This window comes from Watersipora subatra, chromosome 6, assembly GCF_963576615.1.
Source record: "Watersipora subatra chromosome 6, tzWatSuba1.1, whole genome shotgun sequence".
NCBI classification, from domain to species: Eukaryota; Metazoa; Bryozoa; class Gymnolaemata; order Cheilostomatida; family Watersiporidae; genus Watersipora; species Watersipora subatra.
The window spans coordinates 45,032,013-45,059,393 of record NC_088713.1 but is presented as its reverse complement, the minus strand read 5'-3'; the positions used below and the strand labels follow the sequence as shown (position 1 = coordinate 45,059,393).

The window sequence follows — 27,381 nt, the reverse complement described above, 5'->3', positions numbered from 1 at the left end:
GATGTCATAGCAATCCATCGCTGCAGTCAATCGCACAGCGAATTGTCAATTTGAGCGATAGTGTGCATGGGCCTTGATTGGTTGATTGGTTGATTTTCTATGCTCGAGTAAGCAACGCTAGTTGTGTGCAGTCATACCTCGACATACCAACTTAACGCGTTCTGGGGGTATGTCAGCTAGTATATCAGTTTAATCGTATCTCAAGGCACTATTTCCGATTTAAAATAACTAAATACCAATTAATCTGTCACCATGCTATGAAAAAACACATAAAACAGAACATTACTGTGAAAAAATGTGTTTTTAATTGTTGTAATTCAGTACATTAAAATCTGCAATAAAATTTAAAGTTTATACTAAGTTTTACCCTCAAGACAGGCGTAGTGGCTAACAGCGGTTTGAGGGAGACTTGACAGCAATGCGTTCGGTACACTAAAGCTTTGTGACGCTACGTAACAGAAACTTGGATTTTAATTTTAATGAATTTAGCTCACTAAATAGTTTTTATAGACATACATAAAGCTGAAGTTTTAAAAATTAGTTCGATGAGAAAGACCTAGCGATGCTGTTCTTGAGAGCAGCCTCTCGCATACTTGGCCATATGGTGGCCATCGAGAACTGGCTCGTATACTAGTATTTCAAAGAAAAAACTGGTTCGACATTCTGCTCGTATCTCGATTGTCTTATATGTTGAGACATGATTGTAATGATGAACATTCTAGAATTCCAGGATGCAAAGTTGTGTTAGTGGTCAAGATTATTGGTTCAAATAACTTGTTATTGATTAAAATTGGATTCCCAACAAATCTATATTATAAGTTAGCGTTTTCAAAATTGTGAAAACACACTTTCGTTAATAATATGTATTACTTTATTGAAAACAGTTTCATTTCACACAGAAATCTTTTTAAGTTCTGAGGTATGACTGTACTTGTAGACTAGTATGTTACTGCAGTCGTTTTTATTCATTTCTCTCTTTGCTCCATTGTTTATCGTTTTTTAGTTTGTTATGTGTGAGTAGACATGTAGTATGTGACATCAACATAACACAGCCACTATCATATTTTTCAGTTTATGAACTTTCTGTTACTACAACCTATAGTTCATTATCCTGACTCATCGGTCGTACTATTAGATTACCATACTTTTCGGACTATAAACCGCACCCCTATATAAGCCGCATCTGCTTTATTTTCCAAAAGACGATCATAAAACAATACATAGGCAGCACCTTTTTTATAGGCCGCATAACTCAGGACGGTGCTTTTTAACACAGCAGCAACTTTGCTGTTCAAAACGGAGCAGTTTCATATTAACCGACGCGTTTTAACCTAGTGCCTAATGGAACAGTATCGTTAGGCATTGTTTCGTATTTTCTTTTACCGCTAGAAGCGCACTAATGTGCCCTAACAGTGAAAGAAAAAGCCACAGAATAGCCGCACTGTTATATAAGCCGCATGGCTCAAATCGTCAAAAAAAGTAGCGGCTAATAGTCCGAAAAGTATGGTACCAACTTTTCAAACATATCTGGTCAAGTCTCGCAATAATTCCTGGTTTCTGTCTCATTTTTGTTTTGGCGTGTAACGATGTAACGAAAAATATTATTTTGTTGATGATTAGTAAAGTCAATAAAAATTCATGCATACAATAGGTCATCCCCAACTATAGCTGTATCTGAATATGTTTGACTTCTCTGTTGTACCACAGGCTAAAGAGGCATCAGATACCCGAGCCCCTGATACGGATGGCGACAATACATATAGCAATGGTTTTGAGGATAGCGTGAGGTCTTCGGACAGCATCTCCGAGAGCATTGCAAACAGCATCAGCGAATCCTTACAGGTTGGAATTAGGAAAATTCATGCTAACTTTATGCTAAGTTTGTCTATTGGTTTTAAAATCTCCTTAAATGAAGTTGGTTTTGTTCAATTTTTTTAAATAATCAAGTTAAGTTTGACTTATATAAACTATGGCTGACGCTACCAAATTTCAGAGGTGGTCTTTGAAAATTAGACACGGCTGGTCTCCTTGTTCTGTAAAGTATGTCAGTGTTTCTTATTGCCTCGTGGTTAGTAATGATAGTAGTTTTTAAAAAAGAAACAGTAGATCTTCCCACAATGTAAATAATCCGTTCCGAGAATGTTTACGTTATCGGGATTTTTATGTTATATGAACAGTAAAATATATGTAAATAGTCCAATCCATTCCAACATCTTTCCAAACTCACCCATTCGGCAATGAAAAAAGAAAAACTAGATGTAACTTTTTATTTCTTTGGCTGTACCGTATCTGCAGTATTAATAGTTTGCATCGACAACTTTTCTCCTTGTTCTGATTTTACTGGTTTTATAGACTATGATTGCGGTAACTTTACAATAAGTTGGTGGGAACACACATCTTTGACATCCATTTGCAATGATTTGTTTATTTTTCCCAGACAGTAAAGTCATTTCTGCAAAGTAAAACTAATAACAAATATTTTACACGTCCACATTAAACAAAACAAGTATTGTTTACTATAAAAATAGCAGTGCCCACCTGTTTGTCGTCTATCTGTATATACAGGTCAAGGTTAGGATACAATATAACTTTTGATGATACTCCAAATCATGACATTCACATTGGTAGATCGACGCTGTAACACCTGCACCAATATATCGCCTTCAAGTATAATTTATATGAACAATTGCGCTGCTACCTATTCTCGGTTTTGTCGACACATTTGACGATCTTTCATGATGAGCTAAAATGTCATGGAAGTTGTATATATATATATATAATAGATACAACGCTATATGTATGTGATTTCTTCTTTCACAAGTGAGGCGAGATAGGTTACCATTCAAATAGAATTTGAGACCTTGTCCTGACTTTACACTTCACTTGATATGGAGTTTTTACGAGTATGAAGCAAAAACTTCACATAAATTTTTTATGTTATCTGGAATTTACGTGATAGGAGCATCTACTGTATTTCCTTTAAAAAATAACTAAAAATTAATTAATCCATTCCTATACTATGAAAAAAACATTTAAAAACAAGAAATTGCATTAAAAAAAACGTATTAAATTGTTGTAATTTAGTACCTACGCTAACAAAGAAACAAATACCTATTTAGCGGTTATGATCTGCAATAAAATATGACATTACTATGTACAGTGTTGTATGGAGTATTTACTTTTGAGACGGATGTGGTGGCTAACGGCGATAGAGACTTGACAGTAACCCGTTCGGTACACTCGACTTGTAACACTACATAACGTAAATATTTAATTTAACTTAATTGAATATAACTTACTAAACATAAAGCAAAATTTGTATTTTTTACTTAACTTTCATTTTGTCTTTGTCTTAACCTTTTATTATGTTTCCGGCTTGGCTCTTTTTGCCTCGCTTTCGCTATAACTTTTAGCTGACTCTTTTAAAACTCTTTCAAACCGATCTGACTGAGTAAACTATGCTGTTCTTGAAAGCAGCCTCTCGCATTCTTGGGCATTTAGTGGCCATAGAGAACCGGCTCGTATGCTCGTATCTCAAAGATTTGTCGTATTTCAAGACAGAAACTTGCTTGTATCTCAATTTCCTTGTATGTCAGGGTATGACTGTATTTGTTTGCTGCAATGAATGGAATTGTAATCGCTCATGAAAGGCAGGCAGATCAGTTCAGAGTGAGATTAAATGGTAGAAAAAGCCAGACATTGTTGTTACTGTTAATTTTGTTTTGGTTGCTTGTTCGTTTTCACTTCATGTTTATCTAGTAAGCTGTGATAAAATTTAAATTATTTTTTTGGTGTTGTAGTCATCAAGGCGGGCTAGCGATGCCTCGCTCTCTCTGGCTTCCGACCTCCTCCGACTAGATGAGTCGCCAATCATCCACGCTGCTTCGGCACAGGCATCTCCTGAAAAGACGGACTTTTTGGAGGTAGCTAGTCTACTGGACCTCAGTTCAGGTGAGAGTTTCCTGAGTCAGCCTTAGAATTGCTTACATTCTAATATAGGCTTGTTTGATCTACCAAGAGTTGCATCTAAACCTCCTGAATGTATCATACATATGTAGGTAGATACATGGGCCACGGTTGTCGTATGCTTTCCCATTTGGATGGTTGGCGTCACTGACTAATCTAAACAAAATGGCTGAACATTTTTTGCCATTGAAGTTCCGTGGTGTAGTGATTAGTAATCAGGGCTGCCAAACAGCAGGTTACAGGTTCAATCCCTACTAATGTCGGACAGATCATTGATACAGTTTTACAACTGAATGGCCTATTCAATTTCTCAGGTTTATCGTGGCAGTTCTCATAAGTACAATAATCCGTTGCTACTTTGAAGTTTGGGTAACTTCATTGTTGAAAGAAATAAAAGAAATGATAGTTGGAAAATAAAAGAATGGTAATTAAAACAACTTTATATTGCATAAAATATGTTTAAAAACATGCGGCTTCCTTCTCACAACGAAGCAATCACATGTATGAATATTCAGACCAGATAGTTTACAAACTATGCCTGTACTACGTAAGTTATTCTCTGGCTTAAATACTGGGACTGAAGTAGAAATACAAACTGAAAGCTAACAGGATAACTTCAATTTACTGACTTTTTATTTAGAAAATGAATACAATATGTTTAAAAAGTAGTTCAAGTCTTCTGGTGTTAAAATTTGACTCATAGGCCGTACATACACTTTGAAAACTTAGCGCATGTTAACTTATCGCGGGAGATGCCAGGTCTTCCTCAAGAACCGAGGAATTACTGTATAAGCTCGGTGAAAAGATTGTCATTGCATATTTTTCGATCACAGTCTTGCTCCAACCTTACACCAACCTTGGCTCAATTAACATGACATCCTGTCACATTTGCTTCTTCCTAGGTGACAGGTGATTGTTTCAGCAAATATTTGCTTTCAAAACATTCTCATGATGTTATTGTAACATATGAAATGTTTATGACCTTGTTGTGTGAGAGTTTGATGTTCTGTTTTTTAAAAAGTTCATTGTCAATGAACACCTTGGTCTTTATCCTGCAGGTAGATGTTACACTATAACTTAGCTGAAAGCCTTTAGCCTAGGGTGGGGATTCCCTTTCGGTTACAGTTTGTATGTTTGCGCAGATCTTTTCCTTAAAAGTTAATAGAGTCAAACCTTAATATAAATTCTTTTTAGGACTCTGTTAATACATCATTACATAAGAGCAAATATTTTTATAAGAAAACACTGTAATTTGTGCCAGAAACCAATCACCTCTGATGCCTGGTTAGTGAATACTGTAGATAATCATGAATTACAGTAAAACGAGTGGATTATAGAGAAATGCAAACACAATTCATAAAGTGATCAATAAAAGCTATTTTTTGTTATTTCAACTGTGAATCACATGCAGAAAATCGAGAGGTAGGGATAGTGATAGAAATTGTGATGATAGGATTTTGAATAGGTCTATGCTAAGGAGTTTTGCTTGACATTTTAATCTTGTTTTATAGAGCAAACTTCGAAACCAAAGATAGCCACATTTGCAGAAAATGGGGATATCGTTGAGGGTATGAGGAGCCGCTCCCTTTCAGCAGCTAGTTCTCATACTATAACTGAGGCCAAATCTCGTTCTCGATCAGTGACGCCTACTCGGAGCAAATCCCGCAGTCGATCGGCTTCCCCCATCAGCAGACGCCACTCTCAGTCAGCTAGTCCCTCTTTCAGGTCAAGGTCACCTGGTGATAAATCAAGGTCATTGAGCAATCAGTCAAGGTCATCTAGACAAAGATCAAGGTCAAGATCGTATACAGATAGATCACGGTCACCTTCAGATAGATCGAGGTCACTTACTGAAAGATCAAGATCACCTTTTGATAGATCAAGGTCACCTACTGATAGGTCAAGGTCGCCTACTGATAGATCAAGGTCACCTACTGATAGATCAAGGTCACCTACTGATAGGTCAAGGTCTTTTTCCAATAGATCGAGGTCACCTACCGATAGGTCAAGATCACCTACCGATAGGTCAAGATCACCTATCGATAGGTCAAGGTCACTTACTGATAAGTCAAGTGTCAGACCTTCAAGGTCATTAAGCAGGAAGTCAATCTCAAAAACCCCATCACGCTCATCTAGGTATAAATACCGTTATCTTATTTCATAAATTCGTCACAATTAAATGTTGTTACAAGTGAATCAACATACCCTAGAACCTCTATTTGAACGCCATCTTTATTTAAACGCCACCTCCAATAGAACACTACCATAAAAGAAGGGTTGAAAAATACAATGCCGCCCTTTAATTGAATGCCACTTTTGTTTGCCCACTACTTTGACATTCTTCGATCTTTACAAACCCATTATGAAAAGTGATCAGTAAAAAAGTTTCCACAAAATACTACCGATAATGATCAAGCTTGCATCAACAATTAATTTTTTGTTATTGCTGTAGTGGTTGCCATGGTTTTAGTGACGACGCACATGAGAAGATCAATCGTCACAATCATCAGAACTACATTCTGATTCGAAGTCATCAAGGTCTAAATCATATTCATTGTTTTCTGATTTGTCTATATTGTGGTTTACAATCTTACCTAAAGACTAAAGTTTTTGACGAACGATATGAATATTCTTCAGGAACACTGTACGACATAATACCAGCTGTTGTTTTGGCGTATTTTAACTTTGAAAATGAGAAACGCAATATCCATTTTCTAACTTCAAAGCTTTATGGTTTTTCTTTGAAAGTCTGAAAGCGACGCCTTCGAAATAATTAATAACAGTATCATGGTAATATTTTACAGTCAAAGTTGTGCCTTATTTAACTCAACCTGACACTTCGACGTATATGAAAAGCTGTTCAGCAACAATGTTGAGGCTGACAGCATTCATGTCACCCGAAGGAGGGTGTAAAATGAAGGTGACATTAGCATCGCTCCACCAGTAAAAGGGTTAAATTTATCTCCCCAAAATTCTAATGATCTAGATGATTTTATAACTCTATGAGCTTATACAGTTGGAAAATACAGCACCCCCTTTTATTTGAATGCCGCTATAGGAGAAGGGTTAAAAAATAGAGCGCCATGGCGTTCAAATAGAGGTTTTATGGTAGATTTGTTTGAACTGCATCGTTATAAGCTCACTTTGACTGTGTCCTTGGTTGATTTAATCAAACTACTCATTCTAGTATGTAATGTACAAGCAAGTGAGAATGCATCCTGGTTCTGCTGCTGAGACATAAGTTATTTCGACTTTTACACTGTGTTTTGGGTGATAGGTCAAGGTCACCGAGCCCAACCATCAGTGAAGCTAGTATAGTATCGGAGGTGGCAAGTGTTGCAGAATCTGTTAAAGAGACAACTCAAGAGGAAGCACCTTTGCTTGACCTTGGACCTGCGGGTGACTCACAGGAGCCGCCAACTCCTCCTCACGTAAGTCCAGTGTTCCTAATACTGTATCCGGAAAATAATTTGAATTTTCAAAATGTTTGAAGATTAAATAGTTGTAACTAAACAATTAAAATGTAGAATTAAAATTGATTTTAGCTGTGAATTTTATGTTAATTGGAAAAGGACCATAATTAAATTAGCGATTGATGCTCGTTTTAACTTTTTCACTTCGGACTTTTTCTGCTGGGTCTGACCGAATTAATTCATGCCACAAGTTTTGCCGACATACATTCGGTATTTTTGTTGTAAATGCTAGAGTTTCTGTCAGATATATATGAAGTCTTTTGAAATGAGCAGAAAATTCCGAAAACAATAAATGCATCTGACAAACAAAAGTCATGTTTAATATTTTTTTTAGTTTAATAAAACTGGCTTTAAAAAAACTATCGTTTTCGCAGTTTAAAAAACACGGACTGTCTCCGATGTAAAAATACAGCTATTAGAAATTTGAGTCTCAAGTTGAAGAATTTCACTAGAAGAAATACATTTTGGTTGCTGCTTACAAATTTTCTTTCTATCCATCCTAAGTCGAAAATAAACATTTGGACACCGCGATATTATGCAGTGAATTTTGAGTAAAAAGAAAACTTACTGGACTTTTGGCAAAGACAGCCCAATATCCTAAATTTATTATGGCAAAACTGTGGGTGGGTCAGCATACTCTATGTATACGGACCTTTTTTACACTTAGGATTTAATAAACATTTTTATTTTTGTTACTGATTCATTTTTATTTATTTACTATTTATTTCATCTATTTACTGAATTTGTGTGTCCTACACCTCTTAACAGCTATGTAAGATGACCCTCACTATTTACAGTGAAGCTAGTGCCAGTTTCATGTACTAGCCACACTGTAATGAGGGTGGTGATGCTGTGATGAGAGAGGTTCACAAATAGTGCATTGAGTGCTGGATGTTTGTGAAAAGGTGTTGAATTTGAATTTGAAAAATATGTCTATGTTGAATTTTAGTCGAGTTATGGTCAGTTATTGTCACTCATTTTTGCCGATTATAAAGTCAGGTCTTTGCATACCATGAGGTGTGTAGCGCGACTCGACACAGCATTTGTGTGGCCAAAAGCCGTGTGGCGCCGCTTCAGTATCTTTCTGCAAAACTTTTCTCATTGATGAGTAGTTATTTAATTGGCCAATCGAATCTGTACATGGAAGAAAAGAAGCAATCATCTGCTTGCCGAGCAAGCAGATGATAGAAAGTATGTTTATATCCCATACTGCGCCGAGTTTCACTTTGCAAAAATGATTATTCATCGTAATTCCTTCTTCTCAATCACCAGCTATGTCATACGACATTTCAGAGGCTATTTAACTTTCATGATGGTGAAATATAATTTTATATGATTTATAAAGATGTTAAAACCACAGCAAAAGTTTGAAAGAGTAACTTATTTACTATTCTGCAAAACAAAATGGTTAGAATACTTTGTGTGAATGGAAATTTCCACAAATAATTGGCGAATGCAGGAGTTGTCTAACATTTGACTATTTTAGAAATTCATGCAGCATAGAAAAATTTTTTCTCCCGGGTTAAATATTTTAAAATATATACAAGTGTAATATAGTTTATTGTATATAATGCAATATATATATCTAGGCCTTATTGATGGAATGGCTAGCCTCAGACTGCTACTGAGGTTTCACAGACTGTAGATCAATAGACCTCTGACGATTATTGGGAATAATATTATAATGTATATTATTATATTTCACATATTATAAAATATAATAATATTGTTATATTTAAACTATATAATATAAAGTGATAATAATATTATTTTATGATATTACATTTTATAATATTATAAAATAATATTATATTTTCAATATGAATAATATTAAAAATATTCTTAATATTTTTAATAATAGTATTAAAACTGTTATTATATTTTTAACAACATCATAGCATTTTTATTGTTGTTAAAACTATAATAATATTTTTAACAACAATAATGTCATAATACTAGTGAACTGTTCCGACTCTGGCTCAGTTCAAGTTGTTAGTCATTGTATCAGTGACGATGGCTGAAAGAAATGTTGGAGCTCACTCTACAACACATTTGTAGCATTGTTTTAGGACATCAGCTGATGTAAAATTTTATGCTCATTAATTTGGTATCAATTTTTTTTCGCAGACCTTGTAGTTCAAAGGTTATGGTGACTTAGATGCGCCATTATCAAATATTAGTTTTTACCAAATATCTAATTGTTTTAGTAAAGCAATTATTTGGATAGTAAAAAGTTGAATTAGGTCAATGAGACCCTAATAAAAATGATTGTTACCGACTGTGTCTTTTAAATTGTTTTACACGCTGTTTATTGTTATATTATTATAAATTGAACTCTTTGTACCAATTCTTCAAGACGTCTTGTATAGCTTGGAAGGCCGGTCTTTTTGATACAGTTTTTTATTTGCTTAGGAGAGGGAAGTCCTTACTGCTGCCTTCGGAGAGGACATTAAGACCTATTCGGAGGCTCAGGTTTGTTTTTATAATAGCTATGGTGTTTGCATAAGGGTATACTGGTGTGGGTAAGTTATAAATTATGTATTTATGGCAATAGGTGCATGGGGTTACAAATTATTGTTGTTTGTCGACAGTTGATATTCCTTCAGAAAGTTCACTTACCTCCTGAATACGATTTGCCCTCATTAAAATTGACCCTGTTAGTTCGGATCAAAGTGCAATGACGTTCAAAAGTGAAAAGCGATTTATGATGATTTTTAATATAAATTTAGAAAATTCCAAGTATGAAAAATACTTATTTATTAGATTTGTTCACATAAATTACTCGCAAAAGTGAAATACGTTTTCAATTCCATCGTTTGTATGCTTATTCAACTTTTATGGTGGTGAAATATATTTTTATATGATTTATAAAGATGTTAAAAAACCACAGCATAAGTTTGAAAACGTAACTTACTAAATATTCTGTTACACAAAATAGTTAGAATACCTTGTGTGAATAAATATTTTCACAAATAATGCCGGAGTTGGCAGGGCTATTTTTTTAGAAATGTATGCAGCTTGGAAATCTTTTTTTCATGGGCTATTTTAAAATATATACAAGTATAGTTTATTGTATGTAAAAACTTTGCGGTGTTTAAGGGCAAGTTGTGCATACTGAAGTTTATACAAACACTCTCTTCTACGGCACTAGCATTAGTTACAGCCTGTTTTTGGTTGTTTTAAAGTATTTGTGTCATTTCGTTTGCCAGTTCTGTCCAATAAGTGCCCTTTTGTCATTTTGGAAAGTTAGCCAGAAGCTACTTTTAGAATTGCTTCTGTGAATAACAAAAGAGAATAGAATGGTTTGGATTATTTGTGAACGCATAAGTTCTTGGCCAATATATCTAGTGATTGCATAGCTTTATGGTCTATACACAGGCACTCTGGTGATTTTATAACTCTGTGAGCTTATACACAGGCAATCTAGTAGTTGTGTAATTTTATAGCCTTTACACAGATGATGTAGTGATTGAGGAGAACATTTTTATGATCACTTGTAAAATTCGACTAGAAAAATCGTTTACTTGGTTTGTATATGACTTCTCTGCTCATTACTAGCTGGTTTTCAGCTCGCATGTGATGAGGGCATCTTTATACACACGCAGGTGGAGGATGCAGCCCCTCCATTAGTGGATTTGGTTGACGAGGTCACTCCTCGTCCCTCAGTCATACTGAAGTCTTCCCTTGCCTCTTATGCTAGTGAATTTGAGGATGCACAGTCAGAGAAATCGGCAGATACAGTTACTAGCACCGGTTTGTGATCGACTTAGCAAGTTATTTTTTTAGTTTAACCTAATTTTATTATGTTCTCCCTGTAATCACCCAAAAGCACTTTTAATTGTGGTGTATTTTCCAACCTGCAACTAATTTCGAGCCACATTCTTTTATTGCTAAATTGAGCTGTTTTAATTCAGTTTTATTTTGTTTAAAAAGTTGTAGTCGTAGACAAAGCATCTCCAGGTGGTCTTTACCTTTTTCTAGAAGAGAAAAATGGGTCTGACCAGCGCATTGACCAATCACCAGCTGAGCAGGATCTGTCTGACCAATTACAAGAGCATAAAGACAGGCAATCTATCGCGATTACAGAAAAAACAGTAACGGAAGATGAGTCAATACTGGATGAGCTAATGCACTCTGCACCAGAGAGCAGCCAACATGAGGTTAGGATAATAGAGTAGTCCAGGAGTTGTAGAGTTGTCTCCTTTTGTTTTTGTGTTGGTCTTTCTCCGATTTTTGCTCTAGGCTTCTTTTTTCCTTCGTTCAAATTTCTGCTTTTTTTTGTAAACCTGCCTCCATGTAGCTACAATTTCTCCTTTTTTGTTGCCTCTCATCAGTTGTACATTTCCTATCGAAATCTATCTGATCTCACTGTTGCGCATGGGCGCCCTTACTCTTTCAATTAATGGTACTTGTATACATTATCTCTTCCTTTTAATTACTCTTTTGGTCTGGTTGTCTAGAACTCCTCAACTGCCAACTACAGGCTGTGGTTCAATTCCTAAAAAAGGTCGCCGGTGGTGACAGGAAAGGCATCTAATCTTAAATTTCTCTCTGAAACTGGGCATGTTTCTAGTCGTCAAGGTTCCTTTGCTGGATTTAGACATGTCCAGCCAAGATCTTGGAATAATTGTTGTGCCGCAATGTTCTTAAAAACACATACAGCCTCTGTGTGCAGTAAGCTAAGCTCATCACATGCTTGATCTTCGAGGAATTGCTCCCTCCTGTTGTTCGATTTACCGAGTCATTTGAGTATTTTTTGTTCAATTTTTTATATCTCTGTTCTTTTGCTCTTTTGTCAAGAGACTTGCTATCTGTTTTCAACAGGCTCCCCTTTTGTCCTTGAAAGAGGAACTCTTAGCTGCCCTGGAGGTCTCCTCGTCCACATCAAACGAAGATTCTGTTCAGGAAGAGGTTCCTGGTATGGAGGCTGTGGAACGACTTGCTGAGTCAACTCCTCGACTAAATGACTCTGATGCTGAAGCTGTAAGTCTAGCCTTAAATCATGAATTATTATGCGCTAATATACACGATGGTAGTTTTATCGCTTTTTCCGTTGCTCCCTGTCGAGGTGAAAATCCTGACGTTTACAACTTTTAACACAAGTTTCAATGCAGTCAAACTTCGACATAACAAGTTATTTGTTTGGATGTTATCTTCACATGTCATACCTTGACATACGAAGTTAATCCGTTGCGGGACTGTAGCTCAGCCACATAGTGGCTGCATCGAGAACCGTCATATGAGCTCGTATCTCAAAGCAAAAATTTTCTTGCAATTTTTCTCAAATCTCAAAATGTCACATACATTAAGATATTCATATGTTGAGGTAAGACTGTACAGTTTTTAAAAGTCGGAACAAATATCTTTCTAAGAATATGTTGCTTTTGTTCAATTCATCATGGAGCTTGAATTATAATGATAAATTCATTAAGTGCTCATATATAGCATCATTTTTTTTTGTTCACGATTTTATTTTACTGGCTTTTTATTTGTGAAACTGTTTCTGGAAATTTTAGATGTGGTATACATGTATATGCTGAGAAAAAGATAATCAAGCTTTTCACCAATAAAATTCTTTTTACACAAATTGGAAGGTCATAGCAAAAATTACTAATTTACACAAATGTAGAGTAGTGCGAAATGTCATCTTCTACCATACCTTTCTGAGCGGTCTGTACAGATATATATATATATATATATGTATATTTATATACATATAGGGGTGTCAGGCTAGCTTAGTGTGTATCATCTTTGACTATCTACCATGGGGTTGATGGTTCGAGCCTTGCTTAATGCCAATCTGACAAAAAGCTCTCAGCAAGCTTTCAACGCTAAATTGCTGGGTCTTTCGGATCTAAACCTTAACTTGAGGGCCTCGTGTACCACACTGACAACGTGGGCACGTTAAAGATCCACCTCTGTCCTTTGCACATTGGACAAGTGAAATGGCTACCTGGCTTTGTCAGACTGGATGTGTTGCAAAAATGTATCACTTCAGGTTAATCTGACAGTTCCAGAAGAAGCCCTTGATAAGTGTTAGGACTACCAAGGTAGCTTATAAAAACCTAGTCCTGGTGGTGTGTTTCTCTGCTAGAGAACACTACCAAGCATTATCACTACATGACAGAAGCATGCCATTATTATTATTATGTATATATATATGTATATATCTGTATCGTGAGGTTTCCATGTTTAACTTGGGCAAAAGATGTGGTTAAAGGCTAGTTAAAATTGTATCGCAGTGATCCCACACTGTAATAACACTGTTCCCAGTATCACAAATCCATCCGCGCTTACATCATTTTATAGTCTGGCATAGTGCTCTTATTATACAATATGATCACTGAAATTATAAAATGTTAGGTCTCGCCTAGAAAGTTGTATCGGACATTAATCATAGGCTTATCCAGTTTATCAGATAATTAAATGCAGTTGATATCCGTGTTACGACCTGTGCTACTACCGCCTACCACTACTTACTACCACATTCAGCAGATTCAGTCTCTCTCAATCGTTGAATAAATATGGTCACAGAAACATTGAGGCACGAACAGGAAACACTGCGCAAAAAACTATAGATGATCTGCAACCCAGGACTGGAATTTTATTTTTTCACCATTTTTTATTTTTGTTCTTTTTATTTGTATTTTTGGTTTCTCATGTATTTTTATATTTTTTATTATTATATTATATTTTATTTTTATTATATTATATGTATTTTTTATTTTTTATATTTTGCTCTGCATCATATGTTCTTGAGTATACACTCAGAATGTAGGCGGTGCAAGTTACGACCGTGTCAACTTACTCCTGATTGCTCAGAACTGTTCTGGGTCATAACTTGGATAGTGAGTCAATTAGATTTTAGTATTTTCTGTAGAATATCTTGATGAAACTTTATTTTCATGTTCATTGCGGTGGTCGTCATTTGTAGAGAGAGCAGAGAGACTTTGATGAATTGGAAAAGCTGGTGAAGGAGACTGCTTCAACAGAATCAAGCGCGGATTCGAGTCGGATCTCTTTTGACAGCAAATCTCCAGATTTCCTCGAGTTCTCAACTAAATCTAATGACTTTCAGCAGAGATCTGAAGGTAGCCCTTCTGTAAAGGAGGCAGGAAAAGAAGATGACAGATCAGAGGAAGAGAGTGAGCTTGAGAAAGCCATAAGTACTGCGGCGGCAGCTGTGGAGTCCTTTGCTGACCTGGATATAGATGATATGGACAAGACAGGTGCTTGCTAAGAACCTAAATCCTTGACTAAAGAGTTTTTTTGGTCATTCTGATTAAATTATTTCATGCTGAAAGATCTTTGCTGACATGCACTCAATATTTTGCTGTAAAAGCTAAAGTTTTTTTGTCATATAGCTTTAATTAGAATTTTTTTGGAATCAGCAGAAGATTCTGCACAAAAATCAATGCATTTTACAAAAAAGCCATGTTTAATATTTTTTCCGCTTGGTGAAACCGGATGCAGAAGAAAAAATTGCTATCGTTTTTGGCGGTGTGACTAAAACGCAAACCCCTATTTTGTAATATAAAAATATTGTCATCAGAAAAATCTGAAGCTCAGTTTTGAAAATTTTTACTAGCAGAATTATGTTTAGTTTACTTGATTACATTTTTTAAACCCTAAACCCAAAATAAAAAAATGGCTAACAGTGATATTATGATGTAAATTCTGAGCAAAACATAAAACTTCTTCATCTTTTTGCAAAATAATAACCCATTATTCTAAATTTATTGTGGCAAAATTTCAGCAAATTTTCAGTTAACTTCATGATCCGAGATCAAACGTATTTGTAAAAACTTGTAAAAGGCTTTTATAATATAAATATGAAGGCTCTTTGTAAAGGCTTTCCGTTGTTAAATGTATTGAATATATAGAAGGAAGCAGGACAACACAGTTGTTGCTATTTCGCACACTTCTGTGCTATCTAGAACACATCAGGACATGTGTGTTGGTTCACACAAGTTTGTTTTTCTGAGGCAAGAATGCGAAATAGTAGATGATTGCTTAATCACGGCCGAACGGAACTTAGAATGTGTGTTACAGAATCACAAGCTGATGTAGGAGTGAGTGTTATTGAGGAGACAACTCCTCGCAGCCTCTTGTCCCTTGAGTCCTCTGCTGATGACCTCCTTGGTACGTTTGCGTAGAAATGGTGCTGATATTTGTATAGTATAAGTTGTGTTTGATGTTTTAATTTTTTTCACTTTGAGTATCTTTGACCAGTTTGTTGGACGATTTTATATATCTCTGATCGTAAGTACTTTGGTTAAAATTTTTAAAAAGGTTTTCTCAATTTTCGAGATTCGAGTAGATATCACCAAAAGTCAAGTTCCTTTTTATTTAAAATTTTTGAGTTTCACGTTTGTTCGAAAAAATTAGCACATATATTGACTTTCTTTAGTGTGAAGCAGATAACGTGTAGTAATTGAATAATTATATTAAATGATGATAGTTGTGGTGAATACATGTCTTCGACATTTTTCAAACAATTTGTTGTATATGTGTGTTCATCTATCAATATTTTGGTACAATAATTATTCGCTGTTCACCATTCACTACTTCAGAATTTTGTCATGTAACAAATATCTATTAAAAATTTTTGAAAAATTAAAAATAAGTTTTTATTATTAATAAAAATTAAAAATTTAATTTGCAGTTAATCGAGACCGGTTCTCGTGGGGGCATTCTTCTTCAATGATATTACAAAATATGTCATCTAAAGATTGCATTTAAAATTTGACACTTTCTTAGGCTGGTTAAATTTAAGTTTTTAAATATTAACGCACTATAAATATCTTTAATATTTTTGAAAAAAAAAATTCATAATTAATTAAAGTTATATCCTAGGATAAATTTCTCAGCATTTACTAGGCTCTCATTGTGTCTGTAACGTTTTTCCACTTGGTTCTTGCAGAGTTTGTGGGTATGCATGTTATGTTACTCATCAAAGACTATAGGTCAGTGCTTAACTTTTAGTGCAGTCTCATTGTCTGGAAGGTTTATTTCTATTTCTCCATCAGGCGATTCGATTTATACAATTTCTCTTCTCTGGCAAATTTGCTGAAAACCACTGCGCAGCATGGAAACGTACAATCCCCTCGACTTCAGAGGGGGCTGCATCGCAGTACTGCACACCATGGAAACATAGTGATTGTCTGGAAGGTCGTTCCGTTTCACTGATCCAAAGCTTCCAAGATGCTGATTCATTGGCATTTTTCTTGAATATTTCCTATGATATTATATAGACTCGGAATGTTCTATGGATGACGGGCAAATAACTCCTAAACCATCTACTCCACCGCCTGGCGATTCAATGGATTCAGGAGAGACAACTCCAAGGGTGGCCAGTCCAGACACGTCAAGATTAGAGGCTGACAGATCAGAGAAATCTATACAGGTCAGTAACAGTCTTACCGTGTGTTTAGTTTGTAAATGGACTCGAAGACTATCAGACCGGTTGTGTTTTTGTGCTGGTTCTATCTGGTGTCTAGTTGATCTGTTGACTCTGGTTGTTGCAGTGGAGATATGACAGCCACAATGCTACGCATTAGGTTTGCTTCAAGACCCTTGTTGTTCTTTTTTTAAGTGGAATGTTATGGAGGTTCCATTGGTGTTACAAATTAGGAAATCTTAATTGGAGTGAAAAATCCCTTTCCCAAACTTTAAATGGCTCGCATGAACAGCATAAAACCTTTTCTAGCATAAATGTTTCGGATTTCCGGTCAGTACGCCCTGAATTGTTTGCTATTAAAAAATTCACCAACCATTATGTTCATGGATTATTGGGAATAAAGGATTGCTTGCAGATATTAGCAGAAGCCAAGGCCAAAGATATGGTTTCTTTTTTCATTTTTTGCCCCCTCCATTTGTAGGGGTGGTTCTGTTCTTTGGTTTTGGTGCACAGGCTAAGCGTGAGCCGATAATTCTTTCATTTCGTATTGCTGAGGCGTGTAAACGCCAAGCCTACCATGTAACAATTGTAATCAATTATTAACCTGTTGTGGAGTGATAATTTTTGTCGAATTGTTTTGATATTAAAGTTTTTATGTACTTTTTGCTAAAGAACTCATTATAGAATGTGTTATTTATGGTTGAAATTTTTCTGATTTTTATTACTTTGAATAAAATCATTTTAGATAGTTTGAACACCTTGTCATCAAATCTTATGATGCTGACCAAAAATGAATTAGCAGCCTGGTTTATATGAAGCGTTGCGTAGTTAATTGCAAAAATGTGCGTGTCCTGAGTATTCCCTCAAGAAAACCCAGTGAGGGGAGGCAAATCCTATCAAATCCTACCTATTGAATATTACAAAATGTGTTTTGAAGCTAGAGTTCTTGAACTTTCAGTAATGTTTGATTGCTAACACTAACGTCTGGTTACTATCATCTGTGCATATTCATGACTCATATTTCGCTACCCATTAGGATGCCGACGAACATCAGCTTGATGCCGCTACATCTGCCATGATCAGCAAATCATTTGACTCTGTACTGGAATTGTGGAAAGTTCAACGGGAGGAGTTTCGATCTGAACCGCCTCTCTCCTCAAGTTCATCTAATGACTCATCTCCGGTCGTACCTACCTTGGTTTTGAAAGACACGACGGCTGCTGCGGTATCACCATCATCTAGTGCAGAGGTGTCGCCTGTAAAGGAAGCTGCTTTGTCACCATCTTCTATTACCAAGGATCTGGGTGAGGAAAAACCAAAGGATACAACCAGTGAAGGTGAGCATGCAAGTTCACTTATTGTTTAGGCAATAAAGTTGTTTGCAGTTGCTAAGTGATATGCAATAATAATTATTAGCAGCTCCATTTAAGTTTTGATTGAAACTATTAATCAAAAATTGCCAGTCTGTGAATTATACAGTTCTTCTGTTATCATCTGCTGTTCATTGATCATATCAACTAATTTGGTTCCTAAATTCTTACTCAGTCAAAGAATCTACTCTCAATAATAAACTTGACTGAAAGAGCTCTGATCTGATTGGTTTATTCTGAAATTATTACCTGAACGCTTAATAGAATAAACTTCAGAAAAGTGAATTAACACCTGTTACAAACAGTTTCACCCAATCTCACATCGGAACTAATGAAAAAGGTTATGAAACTACATTATTTTGCATATAGACAAAAAAAGTCAATCGTAAATGATAAAACATGGGTGAACCTTGAAAATAATGAAATATTATTGAAAAAAAATATATACATATTTTGAGTTAGATGTCATGTTTTTTTGATATATATAAATACTGTTTGCTGTTGTATATATATGTATACTATATGTATTAAAACTTATCTGAAAAGTCAAATCTTTTTCACTACAGATCTTTTTGCAGTGTCGCTCACTCATCAGGTGTCTTTTTTTCAAACAAAGACTCAGTATTGAAGAATGTGAGCATAACTCCAATGCCTCATTCAAATTTTTCATCACAAATTTTTGCATGCAGTCTCTCTAAGTTTTCAGTGGTTATCTGGTCATACTGTAGGCCTTACAACCTTCCACTATTTCTTGTGAAGACCTAAAAACGCATTCTTCTTTCACTCTAGGTAAATTATTTTGCTGGATCCACCAAAATATCAGTGTTCTCACACGCTCTGTATGCGGCAGTTTTTGTTTGCGTATCTGAAAAAGTGGATGCTCAGGGTATCAGCTAAATAATCTCGTGGTTTAGAACTTTATGGAGCCTTTTAAACTAGAGCGTGTTAGCCTTAGCCAATGAGATTTCAAGTCTATTACTGATACAGTGATAAGTGATATTACTGATAATGTTATACTTGATAAAGATATAATTGCAAATATTGACATGAAGCTTTAAAGTCTGCTGGCCAATATGAGCTGGGATCTTATTGGTTCATTCATATCTTTGAAATTTCTGATTGGTTATCTACACCTACCTTATGCTTCCTGTTAACACACTTTTTACTTTATAGATAAATCAAGCTCTTCCACAAGTTTGCTCGGCTCCCTCCCCCCATTAGCTATTACAACAGCAAAAACTGTCCAGCTTGCGGCTGCCAAGTCTCCTCCAGATAGTCACTCTTCCTCCAGCTCTGAAGAGGTACTTGAAATTTTTACTCAGTCTTTGGATTAGTTAGTCCTTGGATTAGTCTTTGTAGTAGTCAGTCCTTGGAGTAGTCAGTCTCATGAGAGAAAGGCTAAAACCCATGGCGTTCAATTGTCAGATGAATTATTGTGTGAACTCTGGACTGGGGTCAAGGCCAGGATGAGCTGACTTTTATTATCCTACTCAAAGCTGTCAATTCTTTCTATATCAAGACACTAATGAGTTGCGATATCTGGTAGTCTTTCGTTGATGACGTCCGAGTAGGAAATTAGTTGCCATATATGTGACAACTATGTGTATATGTTTTCATCTCTCTACAGTCGATGAGCCCTCAAAGATCACCCACTAAGCTCTCGTTTGTTGAGGAGGCACGGCATGAGCAGTGGGCCCAGCTGGACAAAGAAATAGACAATGTCTTTGGTGCTTCCGACAACGACTGGTTTGACGATGATCTCGGTAAGTGACCACCGCTTCAGTCCTTCAGCGCTTTAGCTATTTCCTTATTTGGTATTGTAAGTGATTATGCAGAATGTTGCTCATTTATGGCAATCGGCGTTTGCATGCAAACACTAGAAAATTTTTGCAGCTTTTCGGCACAACATATTCTATTTTGTGGAGATTAAATGTTGTTTTAATTTTAGTTAGCCATCTGTCAAAATAATCCCAGATGATGTAATTTACTCCAAACAGTTTTAAGATGAAAATTTATATTTAAACATTTTTAAAAATTATATATACATTTTATTGTTACCTAAGGCTAAGAGCAATAAAATTTAAAATAGATATAATTTATATTCGCCATATCTGTTTTTGTTTAATGATCTTGAAGAAATTCATGCTGATAGGAAAAGGCTATGTACCTTTAACTATAAGAGCAGTGTTTGTCTGTCCACCTCTCCGAAGACAGGATTAGAGTTTAGGATAAAGGATGGCTATCAACGATACTCCAACTAGTGCGCCAGCACTCTAACACCTGCGCTTATCAAGCACATTCTGGCATTTCAGAATAATTATGCAAATAGTTATTTGCTCCGCTTTCTGACAGAAAAAGCGAACAGAAATAATATAGATGAAGTTCAAAAAAGACCATTTATCAATAATTTCTTATTGCACACCTGTTGATTTCTCACGGCACCCTTAACTGTCATGGCACTAGTAATAATAATATATGGGAATTGTCATTTATCGATTGGCAACTGATGGTCGTGAATCAGCATGGATGCATCGCTAGTGACGATCTTCAGCGCAGTCGGTGTGACACATGATTCTCTGTTGATTTGGGGAACCCTAGTAGTAAATTTTAGTATGATATAGCAAATTCATGAAACTAATGCTATGGTTTATTTGCAGGAATGGGTGCTGAGTCGAAGCCTGTCTCTGTCATTCCAACAAGAGAAATACTTAACCGTGTAGTCATACCGGAGCCAGTATTCGTTGTGCCGCATGAGGAGGCCGAGGTAAGGTCATATGGCCTGTTCGTTGATTTATTGTTTCAGCCAATCCATTTCTGGTAGTGAGTAATGCCTTTGTGTTATCAGGTCAAGGTCATAGCTCGCAGTGCACTTGATATCTTCTGGCAAGCTCGTCGTTGCGGAGAGTCGTGGACAGATCTCGAAACTACGAGCGAGTTTCTGGAGACAAAGGATAAGCTAGAGCTTGAGGCTTCATCGACAGTTGCATTTAAACAGTTCATGTTTGACTTAATTAGAGAAATGCTCAGCGATATATATCAGGTATGTTATCAGCTTTACTCTGTGTGGTTTTTATGTCAGCAGAATGACAGCGTTTTGGAGACCAGATTTTTAAAATTGTCAAGATAGGGCAGTTTGAGGGTAAGGCAGCATGTGGACTGACCATAAATAAACAAACTTTTCGAAAGAACCTCAAATTATGGTTTTCATCAGTCAAGTTGGCTTGTGCTTATCAAAAATTTTCAATTTACTGATTGGTTTGTAGAATGCACTTCTTAGCAGCTTTTTAGCAGATTTAAAATCTGGCGTTTCTGTATTAGAACGAGAGTGGAATCCCAGTTAATCAGAGGGTCAGCGGAGGTCCATTGAATCGATATTTCAAGCACAGACAGCCACCCACCACCTTGGACGAGTGAGTACAAAGTCATCAATTATAGAAATGTTACAAAACCTTGCCTGGCAGTTTGTTTAATGAAAGGTACAAAATAAAATGTACATTTTGCATGTCATGCTGTTTAGACAGTACTCATTATATGTCATTTTCCAATTATATACACTGTCTTTTATACTACAGCTGGTGGTATGTTTGGTAAGGAAGTAGGCCTAGTCTAGTCGCTACTAGCTAAACTAAGCTAGCATCGCGTCATGACGTAGCGTTATGACTTAGCATTGCATTACGACATAGCGTCATGACATAGCGTCACATAATTTTAGACTGAAGAACTTATTATCTGCTACATTAATAATACAATGCTGAGTTGTTGGTTCTGAACAACTGTAATGATAGGTAAAAATGGTTGCCTTGTTGCATTCTGGATTTTGATTCAAAGTTCAAGGTCGTTTTTGATATAGCTAAAGCATCATAACGTTTGCATTTGTCATGTTGTGAAATTAGTTTTGCAAATGCTTGTATTATTATCCTACAAGAAAATAATTATTTAGTTCTTGCATGTCTGACTTTGTGACAAAGGGGCTCGTTGGGTTACCAAACCTGAAGTGTATGTCGTTGTAGAGTGCAGGAATTGATAGACAAACAGATTTGCCCTGCGGTCACAGGCAAACTTGTCCATCCGACTAAGAGTTCGCGGGCCATGCCTGTCACACGAAACAAGCGGCGTGATAAGGTTGACACAATTTTAATACAGGTAAACTATTGTTCCTTTCTCTAAATTATGAGCATATGGGGTGACCTTAAAGTGGTTGGACTAGCAACAGAAAGGTAGTTTCAATAACATAATGTGGGCATGATCTCAGAAACCATGGTTAAGTCGGGTGTGTGGGATTTGGAGTTATCTACATTAGCAGGAGAAATTTCTCAGTTATTTTGCAAAAAAAATTTGATTTTAGCTTAATTGCAGCAGATTTTATGGTCAATAAACTTTCGCGTGATCACCGTTAGTGCGAAAACATAGTTTTGAGAAAACTGGTGTTAATGTTTCAGAAACGATTACCAATGCACAATTTTTTTACATTTCAAAACGTCATAGCAACCATTATCAAGAAGTTGTTATATTTTTTTAGATTTCTGTATTTATAGACAAAAAATTATGCTGAATTTAAAAATCTAAACAGATTCTAGCTGGCTGTCATAGAAATAGCTGTATATCTATCAGAAAATGTATTACTTATTCTTAATTTTGCAGATATTAAAAACGGCTTGGCAGTATCGTGATTTTGGGCACAGTCGTAGTATCACCTACAAAACCTTTGAAAAAATATTAACAGTAACATATTGCACACCATTGGACACTATATACTCTGATCTTGTAAATTCGATTAGTTATTCTTATAATTAAATCTTATGATAATCATATAAAATCGAATACTTATTCTTATATTTAAATCTTAAAATAAGCTTATTAGAATCGTTAGGAAAATATCATCGTCATTCCCTTTACTTTCACTGTTTTTTGCATCAGTTGAAATACCAAAGTACTCATTTAAAGTGTCCAAAATGTCAGAGTCATCTTTAAAATCGGCAAAAATGAGTCGATTACTTAAATCAGACTCCATTTTTCAGTACTTCCTGTTTAGCATAGCAACGGTTTTAAGGTTTTTTTCCGATGGTTAGAGACTTCTATTGGCTAAACTGACTTCAGATTCTCTCTGATTGGTCCAGATGCACGTGTTGCGAAAATCGTTACCAGTATTATAAATTCAATTAGTGCAGCTTCAAAGTCGGATAACTCAACTTCTTGATTTACGACTTAACCATGGTTTCTGTGATGGCAATCAATATGTTATATACAATTTTGTTATATTGTATGGAGGTCATTTATCTTTTTCATTTATACCTCTCTGTACCTATGAAAGTACCATGAATTCTTTTTTGGAGCTGTTGATAGCTTCATGTGCTCCTAAGGTCAGAGGCTGGTCACGTGGAGCTTGAGCCATTTGATTTTGAAATTGCAGGAATTGAGGGAGGAGGAGGCGAGTTGGCTTTACTACACACAAGATGAGGGCTCTGTGAAAGAAGCACTTGTAGAGGATGTCTTTAAAGTATTACTGGATGACAGTATCACTGCAGTCCTTAAATCGTACAACATTAAATATGGCATAAGGGTATGTATATGTACATGAGATAAGTACTGTAAGTTCTTAGATGATCTGAGCACACAGGATTTTCCAATAACTGTTTTATGAAAAATTGACGGACTGCATTGTGGGTAATTCAATGAGGATACACAAAATACTTTGGAGTGAGTTATTGATTGTCTAATTAAGCTCTAAGAAAGATGCTGCCATAACTAGTAGTGAATTGGGTGAAAATCAATGCTGGTATAACATTTCAGAGCTGTGTTCTCTTTTTGGCTGAATGGTGCTCAAAAAACATTTCGCTTTTCTAGACAGAATGGTGTTAAACAGGTAGTTGTGTTCTTCTAGACTGCATGGTGTTAAGAGAGGCCTCAAATTAATCATACTTGACAGCTATGTTCCTTGGCTACAAGGCCACTCCCTCTACTTTAAAATTAGGAGTTGCCCAGCTCCAATGTATGGGTAGTATAATTTTGATTTTATTCAAAGTATATGGCTGATATTCCGTTGTTTAGTAATAGTTTAATTAAAACTGCCAGGGTGAGAATTGAAAAATTCTCTACATTTGTAAAAATGAAGATAGGAAAAACCTTGTCACAAAATTAAACACATCACTGACCTTCTGAACACATTGCTGCTACACTGTGTTCATGCCTTGGGTACATGGTGCTCAAACGTCAAGAGAAGCACTCCCTAGGTTGACATTTTTGATATTACTGATGTGGTGAGTGGTTCTAGTGCTTGTAAATGTTCTTTGCATAATTTCAGAACTCATTGAGTTTCTGATGCAGGTGGTTTTTTGCATTTCTTACTCTGGTATTGAGTCGTCTCCTCATGGTAGTAGCTTAGGGAGTAAAAGCTGTCGTGTTAGAGCTTTTGCTTTTCGTAACCATTTTATATCCGGTTAAAAGTCAGCGTGTTTTGATAGTATTTCAAGCAGCATTAATCTGTCGTGTTATAGACGTAATATTGAGTTGAACACGGTTATCTCTTTCTTATGATAGCCACTTATGCGGTAATCTTTACGATAACAGGAGCCGTGCCCGTTCATCTCTCTGAAGTCATGGTTGGATGTTGAAAAAAATATTGCATTGCATGGGATTTGAACTCTCGCCATTCAGCTTGGCAGACCAACACACTGCAGATGTTTGTTCTCTGGGCGATATCGAAACACCTGACAATGTTTTACGGCACACGGGACTGCCAGTGTACTAATATATAATAGAGTTACCCATGCGTCGTCTTTTTTTCCAAGTGTGACAAGAGACGAAACGATATTTTCAAGGCTGTCCGACTCTTGTTCCTTAAATTGAACTTGCACAGACTTGACGCTTGGCGTTATACAGAATTTAGCAAAGCGAAATACAAAGCAAAAATTTGAAGTAAATTTTTTACTTCAAGTGGAAGAAAGAAGTTTACGTTATAGGAGTGTCTGGTGAAAAGCAAAGCTACTACAGTGCACCCCTGGATTACGACGTCCCTATTTTATGGTTTTTTAGCCTTACCATGAGGAACACAATGTTTTTTCATCCCCTTAGTGCCGCCTCTTTTCACCATACGACATCGACAAAATTTCGAAATTCAAATTTGGCAGTCGGTGTTTTGAACACGTTGGAATAACGATGATACTGATATGCTTTTCGCCGAAATTTCTCCCGCAACGCTTGAAAGATATGATGCTCGCTTTTTGCTGTTCAGAATTCTTTGTGTTTCGTAATGCTTGATATTGCATGAGGGAAACGAAAATTAGTGAAAAGTGAAAGTAAAATTTATTTAGTGTTTAATATAATATTTGTTATAAGTTTTAATTCATTATACGTATATAACTAATTAGCTACATATATTGACCTTAATTCATTAGCCATGGGTTCTAAGATTGATAACGATGTTAAAGGGAGAAGCAAGAATCATAATCATAAGCAGATCATAACAAATAAATGCACTTAAAGTTATTGTAGGTATCTATGGTTACTAAGGTAAAGCCTGGTTCCCATATATGCCGCAAGCACCGGTGGCAGGCTAGCAAGGCTCTCGCTGGTGAAATGGGAACCTACGCGTCGAGCATCACCGGTAGTTGCTAGCGGTCAAGGCAAGAGTTCAGCACTGTTGAACTTTAGCAAGGAGCCACAGGCAAAACCTTTCCGAAATGCACTGTACAGGTGAAAGTCAGCATTTTCGAGATGGCATGGCGTGCGGCCATTTTTACGCGATAATCAGTGACGCAGTTTTATGTGAACATAATTCGCCGAGCCAACACCGCAAGCATTTTGCTGTGCGAGATAACCCTGGGGTCTTGCAGCCGATATGGGAACCACGGTTCGATATATTATTTTGTTACTAATTTTCAATACGTACATAAAATACATGCCGTACGTATATAAAATTTTGATGATTTTTGCCAGGAGATGTTCGCATTAGATAATTACTATGAGTTTCTATACCACTCTATACAACAGTTTTGTCTTATGATGGCAAATAAGGCAAATAATGTATGAATCAATTTCATATAGCAGGTCCACTGTACAGGAGAACACAATTTCAAAAACATCACATAGACACTTGACAAAATACAACTAGAAACCATAGCTTATAGGATTTCAAATCAGAATCAACACTGATTGAATCACACTTTGTTAAATTCTCTGTCTTAACCCGAAACATTTCACTATTTAATATATACTCTGAATGCTTGTTTTTCTAGCCAATGACCGAGCTGTAACGCAAGGAGTTAGTGATGAGGAGAGAGCTAGCCATCTCTATTCCGTCCCCATGACAGTCCGCCTGTTAGTTTGACTTACTTTTATTTAGTAGCAATATATGACACTGGTGCCTTCTGAGTTATGTATTATATATATATATACTATTGGATATTATCTATGACACTGGTGCATTCTGGTATATCATCTACCATTTGTGGCTCCATATTCGAGTTTACATTCTTCATGCAATAACGATGCCGTTTTAGTAGCTATGACTCATGATATTTGTGATGTGTGAATGCGTGTTTTGATATTCTACCATTATTTATTTGTACAGTATGTTAATTTTATTGCTTTCTGTAAGCTAATAGCGATTGAGTGCTTATCTTCTACGCAATAAACTATCATGTTGACTGGTCTTTATGTTATATTGAAAGATTGGAGATCAATAAACTGCTTTGTGAAGACAAAATTATTGTTTAATGCTTGGCAAGGTTGGCATGAACAAATCAGATGATTTGAATCTTGGATTTTAAATTTAATGATTTAACTCGTTGAATTGAATCTTTTTTGTTGAAAAAAGTCATGGTTATTTTTTCCAAAAAAACTTTGCTTCACGAAAAAATCAGGATTTAGATCATTAATTTAAGATTTTTTTTCCGAAAAATAATTTAGACAAAATTGTAATTTTTTTTTTTAATTCAAGATTTTTTTTTCGAAATTTTGCAAAAATCCAGTGTTTCTAGACAAATAATCTTGTGTTGATGTGTCTATAACAAACCTGTAAATACTTCTCGATTAATAACAAGCAGGTGTGGTGAAGATAATCTGAGTGCATATGTAGAACAATACTACAAAACGACATTTGAAGTTTGGACTGGAGAGATTATTTGAACCTAGAGATTATTTATTTGATTATTTATTTAAGATTCTATTTGAA

At 35.8% G+C, this 27,381-nt stretch overlaps 1 protein-coding gene across 1 annotated transcript in view; it reads left to right on the top strand.

Moving 5' to 3' along the window:
- LOC137398303 (centrosome-associated protein 350-like) overlaps nucleotides 1-26,903 on the top strand; it is an 87,836-nt gene extending 60,933 nt beyond the window's left edge. The window contains exons 32-51 of the mRNA XM_068084411.1: nucleotides 1,708-1,842; nucleotides 3,801-3,951; nucleotides 5,478-6,102; nucleotides 7,244-7,397; nucleotides 9,852-9,911; nucleotides 11,045-11,192; nucleotides 11,421-11,599; nucleotides 12,264-12,422; nucleotides 14,374-14,668; nucleotides 15,492-15,581; nucleotides 16,694-16,845; nucleotides 17,876-18,176; nucleotides 19,383-19,510; nucleotides 19,837-19,972; nucleotides 20,867-20,973; nucleotides 21,055-21,249; nucleotides 21,528-21,619; nucleotides 22,220-22,352; nucleotides 23,620-23,769; nucleotides 26,444-26,903. Of these exons, the coding sequence (XP_067940512.1) occupies nucleotides 1,708-1,842; nucleotides 3,801-3,951; nucleotides 5,478-6,102; nucleotides 7,244-7,397; nucleotides 9,852-9,911; nucleotides 11,045-11,192; nucleotides 11,421-11,599; nucleotides 12,264-12,422; nucleotides 14,374-14,668; nucleotides 15,492-15,581; nucleotides 16,694-16,845; nucleotides 17,876-18,176; nucleotides 19,383-19,510; nucleotides 19,837-19,972; nucleotides 20,867-20,973; nucleotides 21,055-21,249; nucleotides 21,528-21,619; nucleotides 22,220-22,352; nucleotides 23,620-23,769; nucleotides 26,444-26,461 (3,408 nt within the window). The 3' untranslated portion in view covers nucleotides 26,462-26,903. The remainder of the gene's footprint in view (nucleotides 1-1,707; nucleotides 1,843-3,800; nucleotides 3,952-5,477; nucleotides 6,103-7,243; nucleotides 7,398-9,851; nucleotides 9,912-11,044; nucleotides 11,193-11,420; nucleotides 11,600-12,263; nucleotides 12,423-14,373; nucleotides 14,669-15,491; nucleotides 15,582-16,693; nucleotides 16,846-17,875; nucleotides 18,177-19,382; nucleotides 19,511-19,836; nucleotides 19,973-20,866; nucleotides 20,974-21,054; nucleotides 21,250-21,527; nucleotides 21,620-22,219; nucleotides 22,353-23,619; nucleotides 23,770-26,443) is intronic.
- Nucleotides 26,904-27,381: the final 478 nt, after the last annotated feature.